The sequence below is a fragment of the Hyperoodon ampullatus genome (genome assembly GCF_949752795.1).
Source record: "Hyperoodon ampullatus genome assembly, chromosome: 17".
Classification (NCBI taxonomy): Eukaryota; Metazoa; Chordata; class Mammalia; order Artiodactyla; family Ziphiidae; genus Hyperoodon; species Hyperoodon ampullatus.
Genome location: NC_136930.1, coordinates 14,104,328 through 14,129,048, shown reverse-complemented (window position 1 = coordinate 14,129,048; position 24,721 = coordinate 14,104,328). Strand labels below are relative to the sequence as shown.

Sequence of the window (24,721 nt, the reverse complement as noted above, 5' to 3'; positions counted from 1 at the left end):
AGTATTCTCATTAACCAGGAAAGAGCTGGGACGGACACTGAAAAGAGCTGCATCTCCATGAGCCAAAGGAGAAATGAGTTTAATGTTGCAGACAGAAGAAATCTAATTCAATGTGTCGTGGGCAGGGATCCAACTGGGGGAGCTCCAAACTCTGAGAAGCAGAAATAGGGCATTGTGTGTTTCCATCCCAATTCTCTTTAAAAAAAATAGGATATCCTAGTTGACCTAGAGTATATCTTATGACTGTTGACATCCATAACAAATAAACCCCCAATGCTTTCATCCCATTTTCCAGTGGATGCTTCCATCAGGAATTGAGGTTTACTAAGAGAATGAATCTTTGGGAGAGATGGAATGAAACGCTCACCAAATCTTTGGGGGTATTAAATTCTTCATTAGTGCACCCAGAGCTAAATTAGAGAACAAGTTATGTTTGGAATTGCCTGGAAAGTTTCCCCTGTAAGGATCCCAAACTAGACGTTTCTATGTCTTCTATCCCCAACTATATGTTTCAAAGGCAGAAAACTTGACAACAGAAAGAATTTTCCAGGTACTATGGGACAAAAAAAGTTTTTTTCCTTACCAACTTCTAGGCCCTTAGGTCTTGGGTTGCACTGCTTATACCCTTGACAGCTCCTGAGTTCCATCAGCTGCATGTGTAGCTGATTCAAAACGCCCCGTTCTATTGTGTGCACGGTGTTTGTGAGCTGCGGATGAAGCGGCCAGGACAGTGTGTTTAAGCTCACGTTCTGCTTATTCCATTTTCAATAAGCTTCATAAAATGAAAACATATTGACTTACCTGATAAGGATCAGTATTCATATCAAAATACTCCAGAAAGCCAGTGGCGAACTCACAGAAAAGAAAATTATGCGTGTCATTAACCGTCCGCAAACACCAGTAGGTGTTATTGTTAGAACTCGTGCAAGCACAGAAAGAGCCCACTGTTGGTAAGAAAGAAAAACAAAACAAAAAGAATGAGAAAACCCAGGAGCCTAGCCATTCCAGCGCTTCCTTATCTTTACATTTCAAAGTTCACATTTTCTTTCTTGCCAATACTGTGTGTGTAGACGTTAAAAACAACTACATTTCTCCCCCTCTCTATACAAATTTGCTGTGAGATTAGGTGAAGAGGCAAAAAAACCCAGTGGCAACCTGGGAGGGTAGTTATAGGCTGAAGGCGAAGGTGAAGTGTCAGGCTCTTTCGTTTGCTGTCCCCTTAGCTCTGTGGGGCACTGTCTCCAAAACAGGGTGACTGAGTGGAGAACGGGAAGGAAAGTATCGGAACTCCTATTTATGGTTGTTTTAATTTTTTCAAAAAAAAAGGGAAAAAATGGTTACTTAATAAAAAGATGGACCCAGTGCCTTAGCTTGCTCTGAATGTCAGATGGTCGCGTGTCACAAATGGTGCCTGGAAAGAGAGGGGATTCTGCAGTGTGGATGGGTCTGGAGGAGGCTTGAGCACAGCTCAGTGGATTTAAGGATGTCAAAATTTGTGACCTTGCAGATCTCTACAACACTTGAACATGAGATGGACTGTTACCATGAACATCTTTTGTACCACGCAGAGGTCCACTGGTTAACATGTAGAAAGTACACGAAAGACCAGTCAAATGAAAGCTTCTGCTACTCCCTCTCCCTGGGGTGCTGTACCCCCAACCCCTGTTCACATGATTCCTTCTCTCCACGCCTTAGGTTTCAGCTTCAATTTCACCTCTTCAGAAAGGCCCTTTATCCCTACCCTCTCTAAAAGGGACCCTCTTAAAAACTTTGATCACTGTTTCCTTCACAGCATTATTACAACTTGTAATTATTTTATTGATTTCATTTACTTTCTTTCTTTACCCGCTTTTGGAATATAAGTGTCTTGAGGGCAGAGAAGGAGGTATGTCTCGCTCATCGTGTGTCTCCCGTGCTTGGCCCAGAGCCTGATGGAGAACAGATCCTCAGCAAGCTCTGTGACCCTCAGATCCCCACATTCAAAGTTAAAGCGAGGCCTTTAAGAGTTTACTCAGCCTCGAATATGTAAACATCATGTAAACATACATGTAAACATAGACCCTGAAATCAAGATGCACCAAAACGGAAAGAAAAACAAAAATGATCACACATAGGCCCTAGGTCTCCCCAAGAATGGTCTCTGGTTTCCTGGGAGTCTCCAAATCCCAGTTTGAGAAACACTGACCTGGACTTCAAGGGCAAGTCTCCATGCACTTGAAATAAAGCAGAAATGAAATATATCTGGGACAAAATTGTTCATCCATCTATTTAGTTACTTAGGGACAAAGCAGTCTTGCTGGGCCAGAAGTCTGTCAGGGGCTGGGTACTCTGTGAAATATCACCAGGAGAAAAACCCACGGAGAGCTGGGCATTTTCAAACACAACGTCAAAATAAAAATTTCTAAAGAAAAAAGTAACTTTGGGCAAAATGATTCTAGTTGTCAGTATAGACAATGATATGATGCTTTAATCTAGAATCTTTCTAGATTCCTGGTTTCAAGCTGCTGAATTCCTAGTCTAAGTAACTGTGCATGAGCTGCTGGCTGTGGGGATGGTGGCGGGAAGTGGCAGTTAGATGGGGCAACTCACGGTTCCAGAACGGCGCCGTCTGCCAGTGGTTGTTGTCATGCGTGAAGCAGGTGAGGCCAGGAAGGCTGCACTCCTCACCCTTCCGCTGTCGTTTCTTCTCCTTCCTCTCTTTCCTCCTCCTGCGGTTCTCCTTGAAAAGCTGCAGTTTGCTGTCTACTTCTTGAGCAGCTTCTCTATTCCAATATAAGGGACTTTTTAATGATCAGAAAGCACTTTCTCAAGTAAAAATAGGATTGTTGCTATGAATCGCACACACATATTTAGGCACAAGATGGTAGACACACAATAATAGATGGCCTTACTTTTTCAGAGGGCCTCGAAACACAAAATATAAGCAGCAATATTGAAGACAAACTCATGAAGTGACAACGCTCTTAGAATTTACTCAATCTTAACAGGATTGACATTTTCTTCCTATTGACATGCAAACATTGATGGAAATAAATGTCAATGTGAATCAGTAGATCCTGTTGGCCATGCCCTTGGCAGGTGGCTTAACTTCCTGGTGGCCCAGGATCTATCAGCCATGAAGTCAATGATTGGTCAGATTAGATGACTTGAATTAGGTTTCTAAAATTCTCTGGACAAATCCTACAAAATAGGCTTGGAAAGAATTAAAAAAAATTTTTTTTTTATTATCTTGATCTTTCCACAAAGGGCTCAAATTTTGTTGAGGCTCAAATATTAAATTCCCTTTACATGCACATTTTACGATTATTTTAAAAAGATGTCTTTTTCTTCCAACTTATAGAATTCAACACAATTGCACGCTGCTCTGCAGAACACATGGACCTAATTCAGCGAGTCCACATCTCCTAATCACTGTCCACAGAAAGCAGTGCATGGGGACAAGCTAGATACCAGCCGATACACCAGCAGAGAGCACACACGCAATTAGAGCAGAACTTCAAATGATGCCCCCTCCTGGGATTCCCAAAATATCGATTGCCATGGTCCCTTGGCAAGACGTGGGCTTGTTTTCAACTTCTTGAGCTAATGCCCTCCCAGTTGCATCTACTTTTCTTAAGCAGCACCACTTGGAACACAGGAGGCCCAGCAGCCTTTCAGAAAGGCCCCGCAAAAAGTCCTTCACTTCCAGCAAATGTGGCAAACAGTTACTTACTTGAATGGGTGAAGGTGGCTCTTTAATTTCTCTTGCTTTTTCACACCTTTCTCTTTGTTGTAATAGCTGCGGGCAAGAAGGTTGAAAAGTGAGTCTTCATAATCGTGCATTTGATCAAACAGTTGATTTATAAAATGGAAGCAAAATACAAGGTAGGCAGTTATTTTGTTGTATGTAACAATCTTAAGTTAATGGGACTTTTTTTTAAAGCTTCTGCTTAGGTTTATGACATGTGTCATTTGACATAAATGGTTTAGATCATTACAATATATGATATCAATGTATTAAGCTTTCTATTGGTAAAAGAGAGAAACAAGCCTAGTGTGCGTCACTGCAGCTTGTGTGAAAATGAGACCACGGATGGACACACACACACCTCTGTTTATTGCAGCCACACTCCTCAGGTTTCCTTCTCTTTAGATGTCCTCTCACCTCTCTTAAATTCTTAATTTTATCTTGCAAAGCCTCAATCTGGAAAACACGCATGTCGACAGTGGCATTTTAAGATCAAAATTTTCTATACAAAGCATCTTTCCTTCCACCCTATTTTCTGTGTTCCACAATTACAGCTATTCATCTGAGGTGATAATTAATTTGGAAACAAGCCTGGCATAGAATATGTCTACCTCTATATTCCAACCAATGTGTTATAATAAACAGTAACAGCTGGCTCTTCTATAATTGAATCATTTTGCTCACAGAGATTTCAAGAGGTCATGCTTTTTTCACCTTCTATTTTGTTTTCAGTCAGGGCTATCACTGTATCACTGCAGAAGCAGAAGCAGCTTGTTCTTCTATTCTTCACATAATTATAAAAAAGATGAGTGTACACAGCAGGGCTGGCAAGTGGAGTGTGCTTTGGGAATATACCTTCCAATTACATGGCCATGACTCACCTCTTTATCAATGTATGCCTTGTGGTCCTTCCAGGCTCTGGCTGATTGATAAAGTTCCCTCTCACAATGGATTGTATCATTTGGAAGAATAAAGCATCTGCAAAAACCAAGCACACGACATCAGACATCAGAAATAGGTTTCTATTCTAATATTAAAAAGCATTAAAAATAGCCAAGGGAGCTTCATTATCCTCTATACCAGAGGTCCCCAACCCCCAGGCCATGGACTGGTAGTGGTCCGCGGCCTGTTAGGATCTGGGTGGCACAGCAGGAGGTGCACGGCAAGCGAGTGAAGCTCCATCTGCCTCTCCCCTTCTCTTCCCATGGCTCGTAGTACCGCCTAGACCATCCCCTGCTCCCTCCCCGCCCATGTAGAAAAACTGTCTTCCATGAAACCGGTTCCTGGTGCCAAAAAGGTTGGGGACTGCTGCTCTAACTGCTTAATTTGGATGCAAGCAGTTACCTGGAGCTGAGCTACAGACAAGGATACGTGGCAATGTTTCCTGGCTACTGGTGAGGACAGAGGATGGTATCAGAGAGACGTCACCATGAAGATCAAGGCAACATTCCATATTCACGTCCCCATGAACAAATATCATCCCCCAACAAAACTCCATTTTTGAAAGCCTCACCAAATACTGTAGGAAAAAAAATGTTCTCACAGTTGTAACGGAAATGGTTGATGTGAAGAAATACAGAGATAGAAGGTGGTTATTCATCCCACTCATTTTGTTCCAAAGAGCCCGCCTGAGGTGTCCCATGAAGTTTGAAGCAAAGAAGCAGCCCCAGGGATGGACAGCAGGTGGGATGGGGGAGCAAATCAACACTGAATGAGAAACAAACCCGGGTCTAAATCTTTTAGCATCTAACCATAACCACTGCAGGCACCAGGACACCCGTCCCAGAGCTAAAAATCCTGGCAGGGCTCACAGCACCCCACCTCCCTAAAGTGATGAAGTGAAAGATAAAACAAAGATCTTGCTAATAAATTCAGAAAGAAAAGATTTCTCTATCAAGCGAGCACACAGATTTTGGAAGGAACTGGAGAACCAGGATAGTCGGTCAAAGCCGAGGGGAATCACCTCCCTCCCCATCTCCGTGGCTCTCTGGGATCTGGAGAGGTCAGGTGTTTCTGCATCGCAAATCCATCCTCAACCCACGTCATCTTTCTGGAAGCTTCTCCGGGACCCAGAGTCCTCCCTCCCTTGGGCTGTGTTTCATTTCTGAGAGCCTAACACTGTAACTGCTCTGAGCCGCAGTGCCCAGGCAGCACCGAGACCCTTTCCAGCCCCGGTAATGTTTTCCATGTGTTTTCTAGACTCCACAAAGGCAACTGCTTCAGGGCAGAACTCGACTCCTGCTGAGTCAAGATGGGACAGCATCACTCTGGCTAAATGCCCAGCTGATCCGCCTTCACGTGAAACTGACCCAAAGCAAACGTCCAAATCTATGACTGTTTGGACTCCTTGTTGCTTCTTTAACCCCCAGGTATGTATCACGTCGGCCAGCTCTAGGAACACTGTACTGCTGAGTGATATTGCTTTTTGTAAAGGGGCAAAATCGTATGATACGGAAGGATGACTTTGAACTCAACCCCCGTGAACACAAAGCCTTCCTACTTGTGCGTCACTCGGACAGTGGCGGGCAGGCCCACGGCATTGCTGCTGTCAGCCAGCATCGTGTCCCCATCACCGCCGCTGGTGGCCTGGCGGCCTCTGGGCCCCTGGTGACCTTCATCATGACGCTTGGCAATGTTTCGTGGGCGCAGGACTTGCAGTTCTTCTTCTTCCAGGTTTATGTCATATATTTCGCCTTCAAATTCGACGGACAAGGAGCGTGTCTGCCGGGTATGGACAAATCTGGGCTTGTACTCTGGAAATAAGGGAAGACAGGTTAACACGGATGGCCAGGTGTAGTTTAGGAGGGAAGAAAACGATCGCCAGGCTTGGTGAGCATTTTGGGAAGGGGCAAGCAGCACACACTGCATTGCTGAGGGGCACATCATGGTGCAGTGGCCGGCCCATGGGAATTCACACTGGGAGAGGCAGGCTACGGTCCTGGCTTCGCAAGTGCAGAGCAGTGTGCTGGATGGTGTGTTCCTCTGGGTCTCAGGCCTTTCATCTCTCAAGTGAGGGGATAGATCTAGGTGATCTCTAAGACCCTTTCCCCTTAGGGCAGGCTGTGAACTTCTACGTCAAGTTCTCAGAGTGAACTACAAGGCACTTTGGATAAAACTATTAGTAAGAGTAATACCTATAATTAGCTTTTAATAATAAAACTATTAATAATAGTAATGACTAAAATGAGCTTTTGTTATGTATCATTCCCGTCGTCCTTATCTCTAATGCACAATCATGAAAGACAGGAATTATGACAATAAAAACTCACATTAAAATATCTATCAGGTTGTCAAAACAGGCTCATGAATTTGTTATCATCTTTATATTACGATGAGAAAACTAAAGCTTTGAACGTTACATACTTTTGCCAGGTGACGCAGCCAATAGTTGTGGGATCTCAGACTGCAACTTATCAGATTCTAAAGATTACAGTCTTCCCACGACACTGGGCTACTTTCTCAAAAAGGTGAACGCTCCAGACACCTTCTATTTGCACAAATAATAGAAGATTGCTCTAAGAACAATTAAATTTTGCAAATGCTTTCATCAGGCAACCGACTAAATGCCTGGCAGATGGACGGTAATGCCAGGGGGAGATGAGTGTGCTTTCTGGTCACCAGAAACCACTGTCAAGGCTCGTTGTGGGCTAGATAAGAGCTTTAACATGCACACACTGCTCCCCCGCTGATCAGATGCACTCAGGCTCTGCGGGGGGGCCGGCGGGGGGCACTCAGTGGCCTTATGTGTCCAGCTCGCTGCTGAAGTAGGAAGAAAGGGAGCACATAGGCTGTGAGATCAGGATCATTTCGTTCTCTGCAGGATGCTGCTCTCAGAGGACACGCCCCTGTGCATTGGATCACTGAGAGTGCTCACGAATTCCATCATTACGCAAAAGAAGAGCATCCACTCCCGTTCTCGAACACACAATACTCCACGTGGCTTGAAAAAGGGGCCCCAGACTTCTTGAGCTTGTGCTCCACACGGAAAAATCAGTGTGTTTTATGGTCAGTGCCTGGGGAGCGACCACTGAACTTCTTGAGAGAAAAGAGGCTTCCTCCACCTCCAAGCTGGCCCCTGGAGATGGCTTCTGTTAAGGGAGAGGGTCAGGGGTCCTGTCCCTTGTGATTTTCCCATTTGAAATCTTTGTGTGAATTAGTAAACCTGGCATTTTCTCTCAGGAGGAAAATCTCCAAAGTCAATGATTTTCAGCCTCTGGGGTTATTGATTCCTTTAATATTTTGTTGAAAATTACGGACATCCAGAAACATGTGCATATATACACATAGAATATACTTAAAATTTTGGATAAAATGCTAGAGGCTCATGATTCTATAAAGTTCATCTGTGAGGGCCAGGGTACAAAAGCCTGTTCTAAGAGCTTCCCTTGCGCTCTAGTGAATGATTTGATTCCCTGGTTTTGGGCATAGAATTTAATTTAATGTATCCTGCTTTCCAAAACCAGTTCAGAAAGGCGTTATCATAGAAATAAGTCACTTTTCACATTAAGCCACTAGATGGCACTAGACTCTCACTCTTTTATGGAAGGTGCCGCTTCATAGGAATCTGATAGCTGCCTGAGAAGAGTTTTTATAAAGAAGACGCTAGGCAGTGCTTCTCATGCTGAATTCGGCTAGTTTGACCCTGCCAGTCAATAAGAGGAATTAGAAACATATATCATCCTAAAACAGATATGCCGTTTACAAAAGCATTTATGCTTCTCCTATTAGTTAAATGCACAAGCACTGAAACCTCGGATTTTTATTTTCTTTCTCTCTTTTTTGTTTTCTTTCTTGTTTATTTTGTGGTACACGGGTCTCTCACTGTTGTGGCCTCTCCCGTTGCGGAGCACAGGCTCCGGATGCGCAGGCTCAGCGGCCATGGCTCACGGGCCCAGCCGCTCCGCGGGATGTGGGATCTTCCCGGACCGGGGCACGAACCCGGGCCCCCTGCATCGGCAGGCGGACTCTCAACCGCTGCGCCACCAGGGAAGCCCTTTTTTCTTTTTTAAGTGTGCGTATGTTTTGTGTCTGCTGCTTTTGCTGTATATATTTTCATCCTAAGCTTAATATTCACAAAGCAAAATTTCAAATGACCTCAGCTTTCATACTGTAAACAGAACTATTATTTGCTTTTAGCCCCAAACCTATGCATTGATAATATCTAACATGTAGATGGATCAAGACGTTTTTGTCTCCCTAACATCCATTCCCAAAGGCCTTGGCCTGCCACTGAGAGGGTGACAGCAAATGGCTTACTCGTGGTCCCCTGGTTCCTTAGGTACTGCCTCTGACTCTTTCTCTGGCTTCTGCTGGCCCGGTAACCGGCATCTCCGCAATTGCACTCTTTGTCCTTGTCGTGGAAGCTGCGAGAGAAGAGGGGCCTCGTGCTGTGCCGGGCAGCAAGCAGGTCCCCGGATCCCTTGCACTTGTGAATCCGAAGCTTGCCAGACGCGTCCTCGACACAGCGCCACTTCTGCAAAAGCCAACGTGACAGCAAGTTACCCATCCCGAGTCAGGTGTTCCTGATTAAGGCCTGCTGCTTTTGTTTTTAGAACCCTGGCGACACCATGAAAAAGAGCCAAGGACAAAAGGCCAGCTTTTAAGTGACCCTGGAAGACGTTGACTCCTGTTCTCTTAGGTATTTCCTTCACTGCAGGCAAATACAGATGACCACAAAATCACGGGAAATCAGAGCTACCTCAATGACACCAGAGCCAAAAATTGATATATAAATCCTCGGCATCCAGACTAAACAGAGTCTTGAATGAAACACGTAAAAGCCCTTACTTAACTCACCAAGCCACAGAGCACAGCTGTCAGGGCTGTTTGCACCAGACCCTTCTTTTTCTGGAAAAACAAACGTGGCTGCTTTGTTCTCTGTCCTTGAATTTTCTAATGCGAGCCCGGGAAGTGTGGCACGTGAGGAAGACAGAGACGAGTTTAATCTGAGTCCATCACGGGGCAAGGCAAAGTTCACACAGCCCAGACATTAGCAGATGTGCCAGGCTTTCTCTGTGCTTTTTCTTATCCTTCTACATACAGCGCACAGCGAGCAGAACAAGTTGCTCCCTAAAGAGGCAAAGGTTCACCTCCTCGGAGACACGCATGAGGATCTGGGCCTGGGTTTTCTAGTTCGAGCTTCCTCTCAAGACAGCCACAGAGCTTGCAGGCTAGATTCCGGATGCGTATGCCCCAAGATCGGGTCTCAGTGCCCCCCACCCTGTTTCGTGAGTATCAAACCTGGCTGCAATAACAGCGCTTTGCCTGGGCGTTATTTCACGTGATCCTCTATAACTGACTTAAAGATCTAATAACCTTCCTTTTACTTTTCATTTTCCCCTTTCTCCCTCCCTAAAATGTTAATCTGGCAAATAGGAAGAACAAGGACTTTTATTTTAAGTAGATCGTGTTTGTTACAACATGCTACAGTGTAGTATTATCAAACTTGTGTCTTTTTTTTCCCTTCCATGTATGAGTGTCACCTGTGTACAATTTTTATTGATACTTCTTTTCTTTAAACAGACACATTTCTAAACTGTGGCCAAAGCAATAATACTTGTAAAATTATGCGTTTGTTATGCCAGTTATGTATTTTCAAATATATATTAAAGTAAATGAAAAATTATTGGGTTGGCCAAGAAGTTCGGGTTTTTCTGTATCATCGTATGGAAAAACCCGAACGAACATTTTGGCCAGCCCAATGTTCGATAAAAGATGTTCTTTCAGGTACCGTGTAAAATGACCTCATATATCCCCTTGTTGTACCTGTATCATCGGGGAACATCTTGATTTCGAAGTGTCCTAATGCAAGGCAAAGTTTGGCCAAGGGTCCCAGATGGCTTGGTTAGTAGAAAAATGACACTTGTGTACAAAATAGTATACAGCCCTTTATGATGGACCACGATGCTGAGTCACAGTTTGTTTTCTCTTAACAGAGTCATATGCCTTCAGTAGGTGCTGAATTATCACAGCTGCCTTTGTGCTTCTACCACAGAGTTCCCAGATCCCCAGCATACAGAACTTGTACTATAATTTCACTTTAACCTCTATACACTCTTTGTGCTAGTGAATTAAATTACTTCAAGATACACCAGGTTACAACCTTCTTTAGTGGCTTGGCCAGAATGTTTTGAATGTTCACATCTCCATCCAGAGAAGCAGGAGCTCAAAAGAGAAGGCCACTGACTACCTATCTACAAAGCCATGAAAAGATAAGAAGACAAGAGTAATCTAAGGACTAACTAAATTAGGGATGATTTAACTTAAAAAAAAAAAAAGACCCCAAAATGTGAATTCAAATCAATAAGGCATGCGGGAGTTACATCTGATCAGTGGTTCTCACACTTGGTTGGACACTGGGATTTTTCCAAAGCTCCCCTGGTGATTCTAATGTGCAGCTGGGTTACGAACCATTGCTTTAGATTCACAGCCGGTTACTGGACCTCTTTGAAACTGGATCCCACAAGGAGGGCAGAAGGGATATATTCAGGTCTAAGGAGCTCAGATGGATGAGTCTTTGAGAGGGATGTGTATTGTTGAGTGTGACTGTGAAAAGAAATTTGTGTCTCGAAATGTACTGTTGGAACCAGGTCAGAAAATGACTCCAGTTGAAAAGATGGACACTTTCAGCTCATCTACACTGACAGGACTATGTGCTTCCCTCTCCTAAGCCCAACCCTAACTCTAACTGTAACAGCTAGGTGACAAGTGACAAGCTTAGTCTTCATACACTCTTAGCTGAAAACTGCATGTAGCTGGTTCCATGCAGTTTTTTAACATGGAGACCAGTGATTTCCAGGCCTGGGTTCACAGCACTCCTAGATATGTCCAATTAGCTTGCGGAGGTGCCATGAAATTCTCAAAAAAGTTCTCTGAGACTCATGTACAACTCCATGAAGAAATAATTAAATGTCATTTAGAAGTCTTGCTTGTGAAAAGTGTTGCTAAAATAAATCACATTTCATAGCTCCAAAAAGTTTGGGAATCAGTGGTGCTTGAGTATCTACATCTGTCTTAAATCCAAATGGTTTAAGACATATCCATCCTCTTGAAATGCTACCTCAAAGCATTCAAAAACCAAGAGTTAACTACTTAATGTCTGTAGTAGCAAAAGAAGGCATCGGTCGACTTCCGGGTAAGATGGCGGAAGAGTAAGACGCGGAGATCACCTTCCTCCTCACGGATACACCAGAAATACAGCTACACGTGGAACAACTCCTACAGAACACCTACTGAACGCTGGCAGAAGACCCCAGACCTCCCAAAAGGCAAGAAACTCCCCACATACCTGGGTAGGGCAAAGCGGAGAGATTCCCGCACAGAGGATCGGTGCCGAGAGGCACTCACCAGCCCGAGAGGCTTGTCTGCTCGCCCGCCGGGGCGGGCGGCGCTGGAAGCTGAGGCTCGGGCTTCGGTCAGAGCGCAGGGAGAGGACTGGGGCTGGCGGCGAGAACTCAGCCTGAAGGGGGCTAATGTGCCACAGCTGGCCGGGAGGGAGTCCGGGAAAACTCTGGAGCTGCCGAAGAGGCAAGAGACTTGTTCTTCCCTCTTGGTTTCCTGGTGCGCGAGGAGAGGGGATTAAGAGCGCTGCTTAAAGGGGCTCCACAGACGGGCGCGAGTCGCGACTGAAAGCGCGGAGCCCAGTGACGGGCGTGGGACGCTGGGGCTGCTGCTGCCGCCGCCAAGAAGCCCGTGTGCGAGCGCAGGTCACTGTCCACACCGCCCTTCCGGGAGCCTGAGCAGCCCGCCACTGCCGGGGTCCCGGGATCCAGGGGCGGCTTCCCTGGGAGAACGCACGGCGCGCCTCGGGCTGGTGCAACGTCACGCCGACCTCTGCCGCTGCAGGCTCGCCCCGCACTCCGTGCCCCTCCCTCCCGCCCGGCCTGAGTGAGCCAGAGTTCCCGAAGAGGCTGCTCCTTTAACCCTTTCCTGTCTGAGCGAAGAACAGACGCCCTCCGGCGACCTACACGCAGAGGCGGGGCCAAATCCAAAGCTGAGACCCGGGAGCTGTGAGAACAAAGAAGAGAAAGGGAAACCTCTCCCAGCAGCCTCAGAAGCAGCGGATTAAAGCTCCACAATCAACTTGATGTACCCTGCATCTGTGGAATACATGAATAGACAACAAATCATCCCAAATTGAGGAGCCAGGAGTCAGTACTGTGCCTCTGAGGTGGGAGAGCCAACTTCAGGACACTGGTCCACAAGAGACCTCCCAGCTCCACATAATATCAAACGGCGAAAATCTTCCAGAGATCTCCATCTCAACACCAGCACCCAGGTTCACTCAACGACCAGCAAGCTACAGTGCTGGACACCCTATGCCAAACAACTAGCAAGACAGGAACACAACGCCACCCATTAGCAGAGAGGTGGCCTAAAATCATAAAAAGTCTGCAGACACCCCAAAACACACCACCAGACGTGGACCTGCCCACCAGAAAGACAAGATCCAGCCTCATCCACCAGAACACAGGCACTAGTCCCCTCCACCAGGAAGCCTACACAACCCACTAAACCAACCTTAGCCACTGGGGACAGACACCAAAAACAACAGGAACTACGAACCTGCAGCCGGCAAAAAGGAGACCCCAAACACAGTAACATAAGCAAAATGAGAAGACAGAAAAACACACAGCAGGAGAAGGAGCAAGATAAAAACCCACCAGACCTAACAAATGAAGAGGTAATAGGCAGTCTATCTGAAAAAGAATTCAGAATAATGATAGTAAAGATGATCCAAAATCTTGGAAATAGAATAGACAAAATGCAAGAAACAGTTAACAAGGACCTAGTAGAACTAAAGATGAATCAAGCATCGATTAAAAACACAATAAATGAAATGAAAAATACTCTAGATGGGATCAATAGCAGAATAACTGAGGCAGAAGAACGGATAAGTGAGGTGGAAGATAAAATAGTGGAAATAACTAATGCAGAGCAAAATAAAGAAAAAAGAATGAAAAGAACAGAGGACAATATCAGAGACCTCTGGGACAACATTAAATGCACCAACATTCGAATTATAGGGGTTCCAGAAGAAGAAGAGAAAAAGAAAGGGACTGAGAAAATATTTGAAGAGATTATAGTTGAAAACTTCCCTAATATGGGAAAGGAAATAGTTAATCAAGTCCAAGAAGCACAGAGAGTCCCATACAGAATAAATCCAAGGAGAAATACGCCAAGACACATATTAATCAAACTGTCAAAAATTAAACACAAAGAAATCATATTAAAAGCAGCAAGGCAAAAACAACAAATAACACACAAGGGAATCCCCATCAGGATAACAGCTGATCTCTCAGCAGAAACTCTACAAGCCAGAAGGGAGTGGCAGGACATAATTAAAGTGATGAAGGAGAAAAACCTGCAACCAAGATTACTCTACCCAGCAAGGATCTCATTCAGATTTGATGGAGAAATTAAAACATTTACAGACAAGCAAAAGCTGAGAGAGTTCAGCACCACCAAACCAGCTTTACAACAAATGCTAAAGGAACTTCTCTAGGCAAGAAACACAACAGAAGGAAAAGACCTACAACAACGAACCCAAAACAATTAAGAAAATGGGAATAGGAACATACATATCGATAATTACCTTAAATGTAAATGGACTAAACGCTCCCACCAAAAGACACAGATTGGCTGAATGGATACAAAAACAAGACCCATATATATGCTGTCTACAAGAGACCCACTTCAGACCTAGAGACACATACAGACTGAAAATAAGGGGATGGAAAAAGATATTCCATGCAAATGGAAACCAAAAGAAAGCTGGAGTAGCAATTCTCATATCAGACAAAATAGACTTTAAAATAAAGACTACTAGAAGAGACAAAGAAGGACACTACATAATGATCAAGGGATCGATCCAAGAAGAAGATATAACAATTGTAAATATTTATGCACCCAACATAGGAGCACCTCAATACATAAGGCAAACACTAACAGCCATAAAAGGAGAAATCGACAGTAACACAATCATAGTAGGGGACTTTAACACCCCACTTTCACCAATGGACAGATCATCCAAAATGAAAATAAATAAGGAAACACAAGCTTTAAATGATACATTAAACAAGATGGACTTAATTGATATTTATAGGACATTCCATCCAAAAACAACAGAATACACATTTTTCTCAAGTGCTCATGGAACATTCTCCAGGATAGATCATATCTTGGGTCACAAATCAAGCCTTGGTAAATTTAAGAAAATTGAAATTGTATCAAGTATCTTTTCCGACCACAATGCTATGAGACTAGATATCAATTACAGGAAAAGAGCTATAAAAAATACAAACACATGGAGGCTAAACAATACATTACTTAATAACGAAGTGATCACTGAAGAAATCAAAGAGGAAATAAAAAAATACCTAGAAACAAATGACAATGGAGACACGACGACCCAAAACCTATGGGATGCAGCAAAAGCAGTTCTAAGAGGGAAGTTTATAGCAATACAATCCCACCTTAAGAAACAGGAAATATCTCGACTAAACAACCTAACCTTGCACCTAAAGCAATTAGAGAAAGAAGAACAAAAACATCCCAACGTTAGCAGAAGGAAAGAAATCATAAAAATCAGATCAGAAATAAATGAAAAAGAAATGAAGGAAACAATAGCAAAGATCAATAAAACTAAAAGCTGGTTCTTTGAGAAGATAAACAAAATTGATAAACCATTAGCCAGACTCATCAAGAAAAAAAGGGAGAAGACTCAAATCAATAGAATTAGAAATGAAAAAGGAGAAGTAACAACTGACACTGCAGAAATACAAAAGATCGTGAGAGATTACTATAAGCAACTCTATGCCAATAAAATGGACAACCTGGAAGAAATGGACAAATTCTTAGAAATGCACAACCTGCCAAGACTGAATCAGGAAGAAATAGAACATATGAACAGACCAATCACAAGCACTGAAATTGAAACTGTGATAAAAAATCTTCCAACAAACAAAAGCCCAGGACCAGATGGCTTCACAGGCGAATTCTATCAAGCATTTAGAGAAGAGCTAACGCCTATCCTTCTCAAACTCTTCCAAAATATAGCAGAGGGAGGAACACTCCCAAACTCATTCTACGAGGCCACCATCACCTTGATACCAAAACCAGACAAGGATGTCACAAAGAAAGAAAACTACAGGCCAATATCACTGATGAACATAGATGCAAAAATCCTCAACAAAATACTAGCAAACAGAATCCAACAGCACATTAAAAGGATCATACACCATGATCAAGTGGGGTTTATCCCAGGAATGCAAGGATTCTTCAATATACGCAAATCAATCAACGTGATACACCATATTAACAAATTGAAGGAGAAAAACCATATGATCATCTCAATAGATGCAGAGAAAGCTTTCGACAAAATTCAACACCCATTCATGATAAAAACCCTGCAGAAAGTAGGCATAGAGGGAACTTTCCTCAACATAATAAAGGCCATATATGACAAACCCACAGCCAGCATCGTCCTCAATGGTGAAAAACTGAAACCATTTCCACTAAGATCAGGAACAAGACAAGGTTGCCCACTCTCACCACTCTTATTCAACATAGTTTTGGAAGTTTTAGCCACAGCAATCAGAGAAGAAAAGCAAATAAAAGGAATCCAAATTGGAAAAGAAGAAGTAAAGCTGTCACTGTTTGCAGATGACATGATACTATACATAGAGAATCCTAAAGATGCTACCAGAAAACTACTAGAGCTAATCAATGAATTTGGTAAAGTTGCAGGATACAAAATTAATGCACAGAAATCTCTGGCATTCCTATATACTAATGATGAAAAATCTGAAAGTGAAATCAGGGAAACACTCCCATTTACCATTGCAACAAAAAGAATAAAATATCTAGGAATAAACCTACCTAAGGAGACAAAAGACCTGTATGCAGAAAATTATAAGACACTGATGAAAGAAATTAAAGATGATACAAATAGATGGAGAGATGTACCATGTTCTTGGATTGGAAGAATCAACATTGTGAAAATGACTCTACTACCCAAAGCAATCTACAGATTCAATGCAATCCCTATCAAAATACCACTGGCATTTTTCACAGAACTAGAACAAAAAATTTCACAATTTGTATGGAAACACAAAAGACCCCGAATAGCCAAAGCAATCTTGAGAACGAAAAATGGAGCTGGAGGAATCAGGCTCCCTGACTTCAGACTATACTACAAAGCTGCAGTAATCAAGACAGTATGGTACTGGCACAAAAACAGAAAGATAGATCAATGGAACAGGATAGAAAGCCCAGAGATAAACCCACGGACATATGGTCACCTTATCTTTGATAAAGGAGGCAGGAATGTACAGTGGAGAAAGGACAGTCTCTTCAATAAGTGGTGTTGGGAAAACTGGACAGGGACATGTAAAAGTATGAGATTCGATCACTCCCTAACACCATACACAAAAATAAGCTCAAAATGGATTAAAGACCTAAATGTAAGGCCAGACACTATCAAACTCTTAGAGGACAACATAGGCAGAACACTCTATGACATAAATCACAGCAAGATCCTTTTTGACCCACCTCCTAGAGAAATGGAAATAAAGACAAAAATAAACACATGGGACCTAATGAAACTTAAAAGCTTTTGCACAGCAAAGGAAACCATAAACAAGACCAAAAGACAACCCTCAGAATGGGAGAAAATATTTGCAAATGAAGCAACTGACAAAGGATTAATCTCCAAAATTTATAAGCAGCTCATGCAGCTCAATAACAAAAAAACAAACAACCCAATCCAAAAATGGGCAGAAGACCTAAATAGACATTTCTCCACAGAAGATATACAGACTGCCAACAAACACATGAAAGGATGCTCAACATCTTTACTCATTAGAGAAATGCAAATCAAAACTACAATGAGATATCATCTCACACCAGTCAGAATGGCCATCATCAAAAAATCTAGAAACAATAAATGCTGGAGAGGGTGTGGAAAAAAGGGAACACTCTTGCACTGCTGGTGGGAATGTGAATTGGTACAGCCACTATGGAGAACGGTATGGAGGTTCCTTAAAAAACTACAAATAGAACTACCATATGACCCTGCAATCTCACTACTGGGCATATACCCTGAGAAAACCATAATTCAAAAAGAGACATGTACCAAAATGTTCATAGCAGCCCTATTTACAATAGCCCGGAGATGGAAACAACCTAAGTGTCCATCATCGGATGAATGGGTAAAGAAGATGTGGCACATACATACAATGGAATATTACTCAGCCATAAAAAGAAATGAAATTGAACTATTTGTAATGAGGTGGATGGACCTAGAGTCTGTCATACAGAGTGAAGTAAGTCAGAAAGAGAAAGACAAATACTGTATGCTGACACATATATATGGAATTTAAGAAAAAAAAAGGTCATGAAGAACATAGGGGTAAGACAGGAATAAAGACACAGACCTACTAGAGAATGGACTTGAGGATATGGGGAGGGGGAAGGGTAAGCTGTGACAAAGTGAAAGAGCGGCATGGACATATATACACTACCAAACGTAAGGTAGATAGCTAGTGGGAAGCAGCCGCATAGCACAGGGAGATCAGCTCGGTGCTTTGTGACCGCCTGGAGGGGTGGGATAGGGAGGGTGGGAGGGAGACGCAAAAGGGAGGGGATATGGGAACATATGTATACATATAACTGATTAAATTTGTGATAAAGCAAAGAAGAAAAAAAAAAAAAACTAAAGGAAGCAGTAAAAAAAAAAAAAAAAAAAAAAAAAAAAAAAGAAGGCATCGGTGGATTCACAATTCACAGCCAAGCAGAAGCTTAAGAAGTGCTCTATTTTCTATTAGACAAAAAAATGTGGTTAACTTTATTCTTGAAAAATGAGGGTCTTATGTCTTTTTGTGTTCCAACTTATATCAACTTTAGTACACATACTAATTTTTTTTTTTTTTGCAGTACGCGGGCCTGTCACTGTTGTGGCCTCTCCCGTTGCGGAGCACAGGCTCCGGATGCACAGGCCCAGCGGCCATGGCTCACGGGCCCAGCCACTCTGCGGCATGGGGGATCTTCCTGGATCGGGGCACGAACCCGTGTCCCCTGCATCGGCAGGCGGACTCTCAACCACTGCGCCACCAGGGAAGCCCACACATACTAATTTTTAAAGCACACAACTACATTGAAAACCTTCCTTAGTTTTATAACCACAATGCATTAAAATTTTTCTTTTTTTTTTTTGCCCTGTAAGAGCTGAAGGGACAAGTAGATTCCTGTAGAACACAAAAATATAGGCAAAATTTTTAGTGACTTAGCCTATTTGGATTACAACCTGCATTTTCCCATTAGCCAAATTCCTTGTTGATTTCCTATAGGATAGAGATGAAGAGAAAGTGTTTCTTTCCTGAAGAGTTGCATTTAACCACACGTAAGGTCTGGCATGGTCCTTGGCATGGATGATGTATCATACAAACTCAGATAGACATACATATATGCATGCACATGTACACACACGCACACACACATATACCCACAAACACCACATACATACATATACCCGCACACATTCTTGTATAAAACAGGAGCCACTGACAAGAAAGCCAATTATTTTCTGTACCACGGACTCTCTGAACAAGTCATAGACCCTATTTGATAGAGTAATTATCTAGAGGCTTTGAAAACCTTCTCACCGGCAAGCATACTAGGAATTTTAATGAAATGTAATTACCACACACTGGCCACAGTCATCTTAGTGTCCGATATTATGACAGTTTTTATGGCTGAGCAATCAAACCTGGAAATAGAGGCAACTAAATGGTCATCTTACTTAGAGAGTTTATAGAGGGAGGCGGAGAAAGAGAACTTTTAAAAGAATTGCTCTGAAACACGCTGCAAGCCATTTACAGGCTCCAAATAATGAGATGACTTTGCACTGCAGAAGAGTTGCCAGAGTCAGATGAGAGCCTGAGCTCAGGCGAGGCTAATGCGACGTGGAATCAGCCTCAGAAATGAGCTTTGTTAAGTCAGCGCCCTCCCGAAATACAGATGGCACACGGCCTCGCTTTCATCTATATTTTTGGACTTTATCGGTAAATCAGTTAATGGTCAGATCCAGTTTTGACCATCTTCTCCAACCACTCCTGCAAATTCCTTTTCGGATCTCTGGGACACCATCTCAATCCTCCTCCTGCCTCTCTGACGTATGAGTCTGTGCTGATAATTTCGCGCACATTTACTGCGCAAATATTTCTGTACATCTACTGTGGGCGAGGCGCTCGATAAAACTATTTCAATAATTCCAAAGTTATTATTATTTCATTTTAGCCTTTCCAGCTACACTGAAACTTGGGATGAGGGGCACGGACCAAGTCTCTTACGCCTGAATCGTTCCCTGAAGTTAGCTCAGCACTGAGTCACTCCATTTAATAAGTATGTCTTAGCGTTTTTGATAGATTACATGTAACTTAAGGTAAATCACACCTGATGAAGAAGAGAAGGTTGGCTATTTTGGTTCAAGGAATCATGTGTGCAGCTGTTTGGGTGGAATCCAACCTAATGAGAAATGTCACATTATCATCACCTATTAAAACTCTTACTCGATATAAGGTACTGGTGTAGAGTGCTTTATGTAAAGATGTATTCATTTAATGTTCACAATAACCTGAAGTGCTACCATAATTCATTTATTGGAGTAGGGTTTTGTAGTAGGGAATATCACCTATATTCTGCCTGGGACTTGGGAGGGGCATTTCATACCCATATTGATGTGGCTTAGTGGAAAAGTCTGGACTTTCAAGCCAGAAAAGCCTGGATTTGAATATCAGCTTTATCACATTGCTATGGGGCCTGGGGCAACTCAGCTACACAATCTAAGTTTCTGCAGGGTCATGAGCACTAGAGATAACACATAGGAAGAACCTAGCACATGGCAGGCAATCAACAAAGGTAGCTGCTATTATTATTATTATTATTGTTACACACAGTTTATTATTTAAAGAATTTGATCTAATGTAAACTTGATGAGAGGTAGCCTTTTTTTTTTTTTTTTTTTTTTTTTTGCTACGCGGGCCTCTCACTGTTGTGGCCTCTCCCGTTGCGGAGCACAGGCTCCGGACGCGCAGGCTCAGCGGCCATGGCTCACGGGCCCAGCCGCTCTGCAGCATGTGGGATCTTCCCGGACCGGGGCACGAACCTGCGTCCCCTGTATCGGCAGGTGGACTCTCAACCACTGCGCCACCAGGGAAGCCCAAGGTAGCCATTTTTAATGGAGGTAAGTATTGGGTTAGGGATCTGAAGACCTCAATTTTAATTTTCCTTTGCTGCTGACTCTATGGCCTTGAGCAAACTGCAGAATCTCTTTGTTCTTCCAGATTCCACATCTGGTAAAATAATACTTGCTCCTCCTGGCTTTAAGGATATGTCATGAGAATAAATTGCTGAGTGTTTTCAGAGTTCTGAGGAAAAGATGCACTACATGAATCCAGAGCAGAACTACTATAATTGACCTTTAATAAGGCTACCCAGTCCTTGGGCAAGTTACTGTTCCCTGGCTGTAAACTGTCTTAAATATAGTAATTAGTATTTAGTGGGGAGACTGCGAGCTTTGAATCACACAGATCTTGGTTTGAACGCAGACTTGTCACCCTCCTAACTGTGCGACTTCAGTCAAGTTACTTTCCTGTCTGAAACTCCTATTTACAACGGGCATAATATCTATTTTTTAGAAGAGTTTTCAGGTGTAAAATGTTCCATGTAAAATGCTCAGCATAGTGTGAGATGGCGATAGAAGTTTGGTTACTGCCCTTTCCTGAAGTGGCCACTAGAGGATCATTATAGTTTCTACCTTTTGAACTGTATATATTTCTCAGATTGATTAAGAATGTCCTGTATTCTTATTTAGACCTACTTATACCCATTTTCATGAGGAAGAAACAAATTTTGGCTACAACTTGTTCGAAGATACACTGCAATGAAAGCTTAATTTTACACACGCACATTAGTTTTCTATTATTATACGTCTTACTACATGGATTTGGTCCTAATTCGGGTCAAATCATATTCTCTGAGATGCAACCACAATACAGTAATTTTCTGATAACCTGATTATCCTTTAAGCCAGTGCCAACATCATGGAAAGCAGTTACCTGCATGTGGACATGTGTTTAGAATTTTCATCTAGAGTGAGGGTGGGCAAAATGGGTGAAGGGGTCAAAAGGTACAAATTTCCAGTAATAAAATAAATAAGTCCCCGGGAGTGTAATATACAGCATGGTGACTACAGTTCATAACACTCTATTGCACATCTAAAAGTTGCTAAGAGAATAAATCTTAAAAGTTCTCATAAAGGGGCTTCCATGGTGGCGCAGTGGTTGAGAGTCTGCCTGCTGATGCAGGGGACACGGGTTCGTGCCCCGGTCCGGGAAGATCCCACATGCCGCGGAGTGGCTGGGCCCGTGAGCCATGGCCGCTGAGCCTGCGCGTCCGGAGCCTGTGCTCCGCAACGGGAGAGGCCACAACAGTGAGAGGCCCGCGTACTGCAAAAGGAAAAAAAAAAAGAGTTCTCATAAAAAAAAAAGTTCTCATCACAAGGAAAAAATATTTGGGATTGACCTATGTACGCTACTATGTATGAAGTAGATGGCTGGTGAGGGTCTACTGTATAGCACAGGGGGAAGGAAAAAGAAGGTACCATCTGTTTGGAGGACATATATTAAGTTAACCTTAAAAATGAATTCCAGGGACTTCCCTGGTGGCATAGTGGTTAAGAATCCCCCTGCCAATGAAGGGGACACGGGTTCGAGCCCTGGTCTGGGAAGATCCCACATGCCGTGGAGCAACTAGGCCTGTGCGCCACAACTACTGTGCCTGCGCTCTAGAGCCCGCGAGCCACAACTACTGAGCCCGCGTGCCATAACTACTGAAGCCCACGCACCTAGAGCCCGTGCTCTGCAACAAGAGAAGCCACTGCAATGAGAAACCCGCGCACCGCAACAAAGAGTAGCTCCAGCTCTCCACAACTAGAGAAAGCCCGCGCGCAGCAACGAAGACCCAACACAGCCAAAAATAAATAAAATAAATTAAAAAAAATGCATTCCAATATACATTAGGTGCAGAGAAATACTGTTTGATTCCACTTATATGAGGTACCTAGAATAGTCAAATTCAGAGTCAGAAAGTACATTGGTAGATGCCAGGGGCCGGGTGGGGTGAGGAGGGGGAATGGGGAGTTAGTATTTAATGGGGACAGAGTTTCAGTTTAGGGAGGTGAAAAATTCGGGAGATGGATGATGGTGAGAGTTGCACAACAATGTGAATGTACTTAGTGCCACTGAACTGTACAGTTAAATATGGTTAAAATAGTATGTTTTATATTATGTGACTTTTACCACAATAAAAAAAACATTAAAGAACAATTTTAACTGGGCGGTGATGGATGGTAACTAGATTTAGTGTGGCGATCACGTCACAATATATGCAAATATCGAATCATTAAGTTGTACACCTGAAACTAATATAATGTTACATGTCAATTATGCTTCCATTAAAAAAAAGAATTTTCATCTCAACACTGGGGAATATAAGACCACATAAGCATCCTTGTTCAAATTGCTACTAACTCAAGCTATTGCCAAACTTTCTCACAAATATGAAATAAAGCTGCTTGTGCTGAGGAGATTTATCTCCTGCTTTCTCTGAGATGGGGTAAGATGGGATTGGGGAGGGGAAAGGGGAGAGGGAAAAGCAGAAGAGAGAGAAAATGTTTCCTCCTTTAGAGTTTAATGTGAATAACCATTTGTACAAGTCAGTGTTGGAATGCTGGAAGAAGTATGGTTCTTGCAAGTGAGGGAAAGTAAAACTGGTGAACTGACCTTGGCTAACCATCAATAGCCAGTATTTGCTGAGTGCTTGCTATGTGCCAAGGACTACTGCAGCTGCTTGATACATTTAACTCCTATAATCTTTATAGTAACTCCCGGAGGCAGGTACTATTATTACGCCCATTTTACAGATGAAGAAACTGAGGCAGAGTTAGGTTAAGCAACTTGCCCACGGTCACATACCAAGCAAGCAGTGGACCCAGGATGCAATCCCAATGGATGAGGACACCGATACGAAAGGAGAGTGGTTTGGGGCAGAGTGTGAGGCTGCAGGTGGGCCTCGGTTGAGGGAATGGCACTTGGGAAGACAGAGGTGACAACCTACATGCAGGTGAGAATGTTACGTTTACGAGACAGGGCGGACGTACTGGGAAATGAGAGTAAAAATTAAATAAGGTGGGGCCATGTTACGTAGTTGATGGAGAAAGCGTCTGTCCTTATTGTTTGTCTGGTTCTGACTGGTTTGGAACATTATTAAATACGGTTTGATGTTTAACCCTGTGACTTGCATTTTGAAAAATGCAAAGAAGCCAAGCATCTAGGTAGATGCCCAACTGTTCAGACTCATCCTTCAGTGCAGGCTGAAGAGAGGAGGAGGCTTGCCTTCCACACTGGGCTCCTGTGCAAATGAGGGTTCAGCCAGAGCAAGGCGCTGGGGGCTCAATCTTTCTGGCCAGCTTCTCTGGAACCAGGAGAGCCAGGGCAGGGGGAGGTGGGTTAGTGGATGGTTACAAGCCATCCTGTGATCTTAACTAGGGCTCAGTGGGTTTCTGGAAACAGGCAGCCCATTTCTGGCACACTAACAATTCTAGCCAGAACTTACTGGCAAATGTCTTTTTATTCCTGCTCTGTAGCTGGTCATAAAGGGTCTCAGGGATCTCTGGTCAGAGGGATAATTTCGGGATGATGACATAGATCCTGGAGCTAAACCAGCTTATACTCAACATGCTACATTCTAATTTCCTTTGCTTGATGCTGGGGTCCTTTCAGAATTTCAACAGATTTTTTATTTTGTACTGATACAAGAGTAGAAAGGCAAACTAAATTACAAAGATGCTGGAATTCAACAACTTTACAAAAGGACATGACATTTGCTTTATAAAAAGAAAACAAGTTGCTTTTTCCTCTTAAATGACAGAGAATA

At 43.1% G+C, this 24,721-nt stretch overlaps 1 protein-coding gene across 5 annotated transcripts in view; it reads right to left on the bottom strand.

Annotated features, from left to right (window-relative positions):
- The window catches only part of SULF1 (sulfatase 1), a gene marked incomplete at both ends in the record, with an annotated part of 81,962 nt that overhangs the window by 10,984 nt on the left and 46,257 nt on the right, over positions 1-24,721 (bottom strand). For all 5 annotated transcript variants that reach the window (XM_079722474.1, XM_079722475.1, XM_079722476.1 and 2 more), the window contains 8 exons: positions 584-707; positions 802-944; positions 2,590-2,762; positions 3,713-3,778; positions 4,089-4,183; positions 4,609-4,705; positions 6,228-6,480; positions 8,984-9,200. In XM_079722474.1, the coding sequence (XP_079578600.1) occupies positions 584-707; positions 802-944; positions 2,590-2,762; positions 3,713-3,778; positions 4,089-4,183; positions 4,609-4,705; positions 6,228-6,480; positions 8,984-9,200 (1,168 nt within the window). The remainder of the gene's footprint in view (positions 1-583; positions 708-801; positions 945-2,589; positions 2,763-3,712; positions 3,779-4,088; positions 4,184-4,608; positions 4,706-6,227; positions 6,481-8,983; positions 9,201-24,721) is intronic.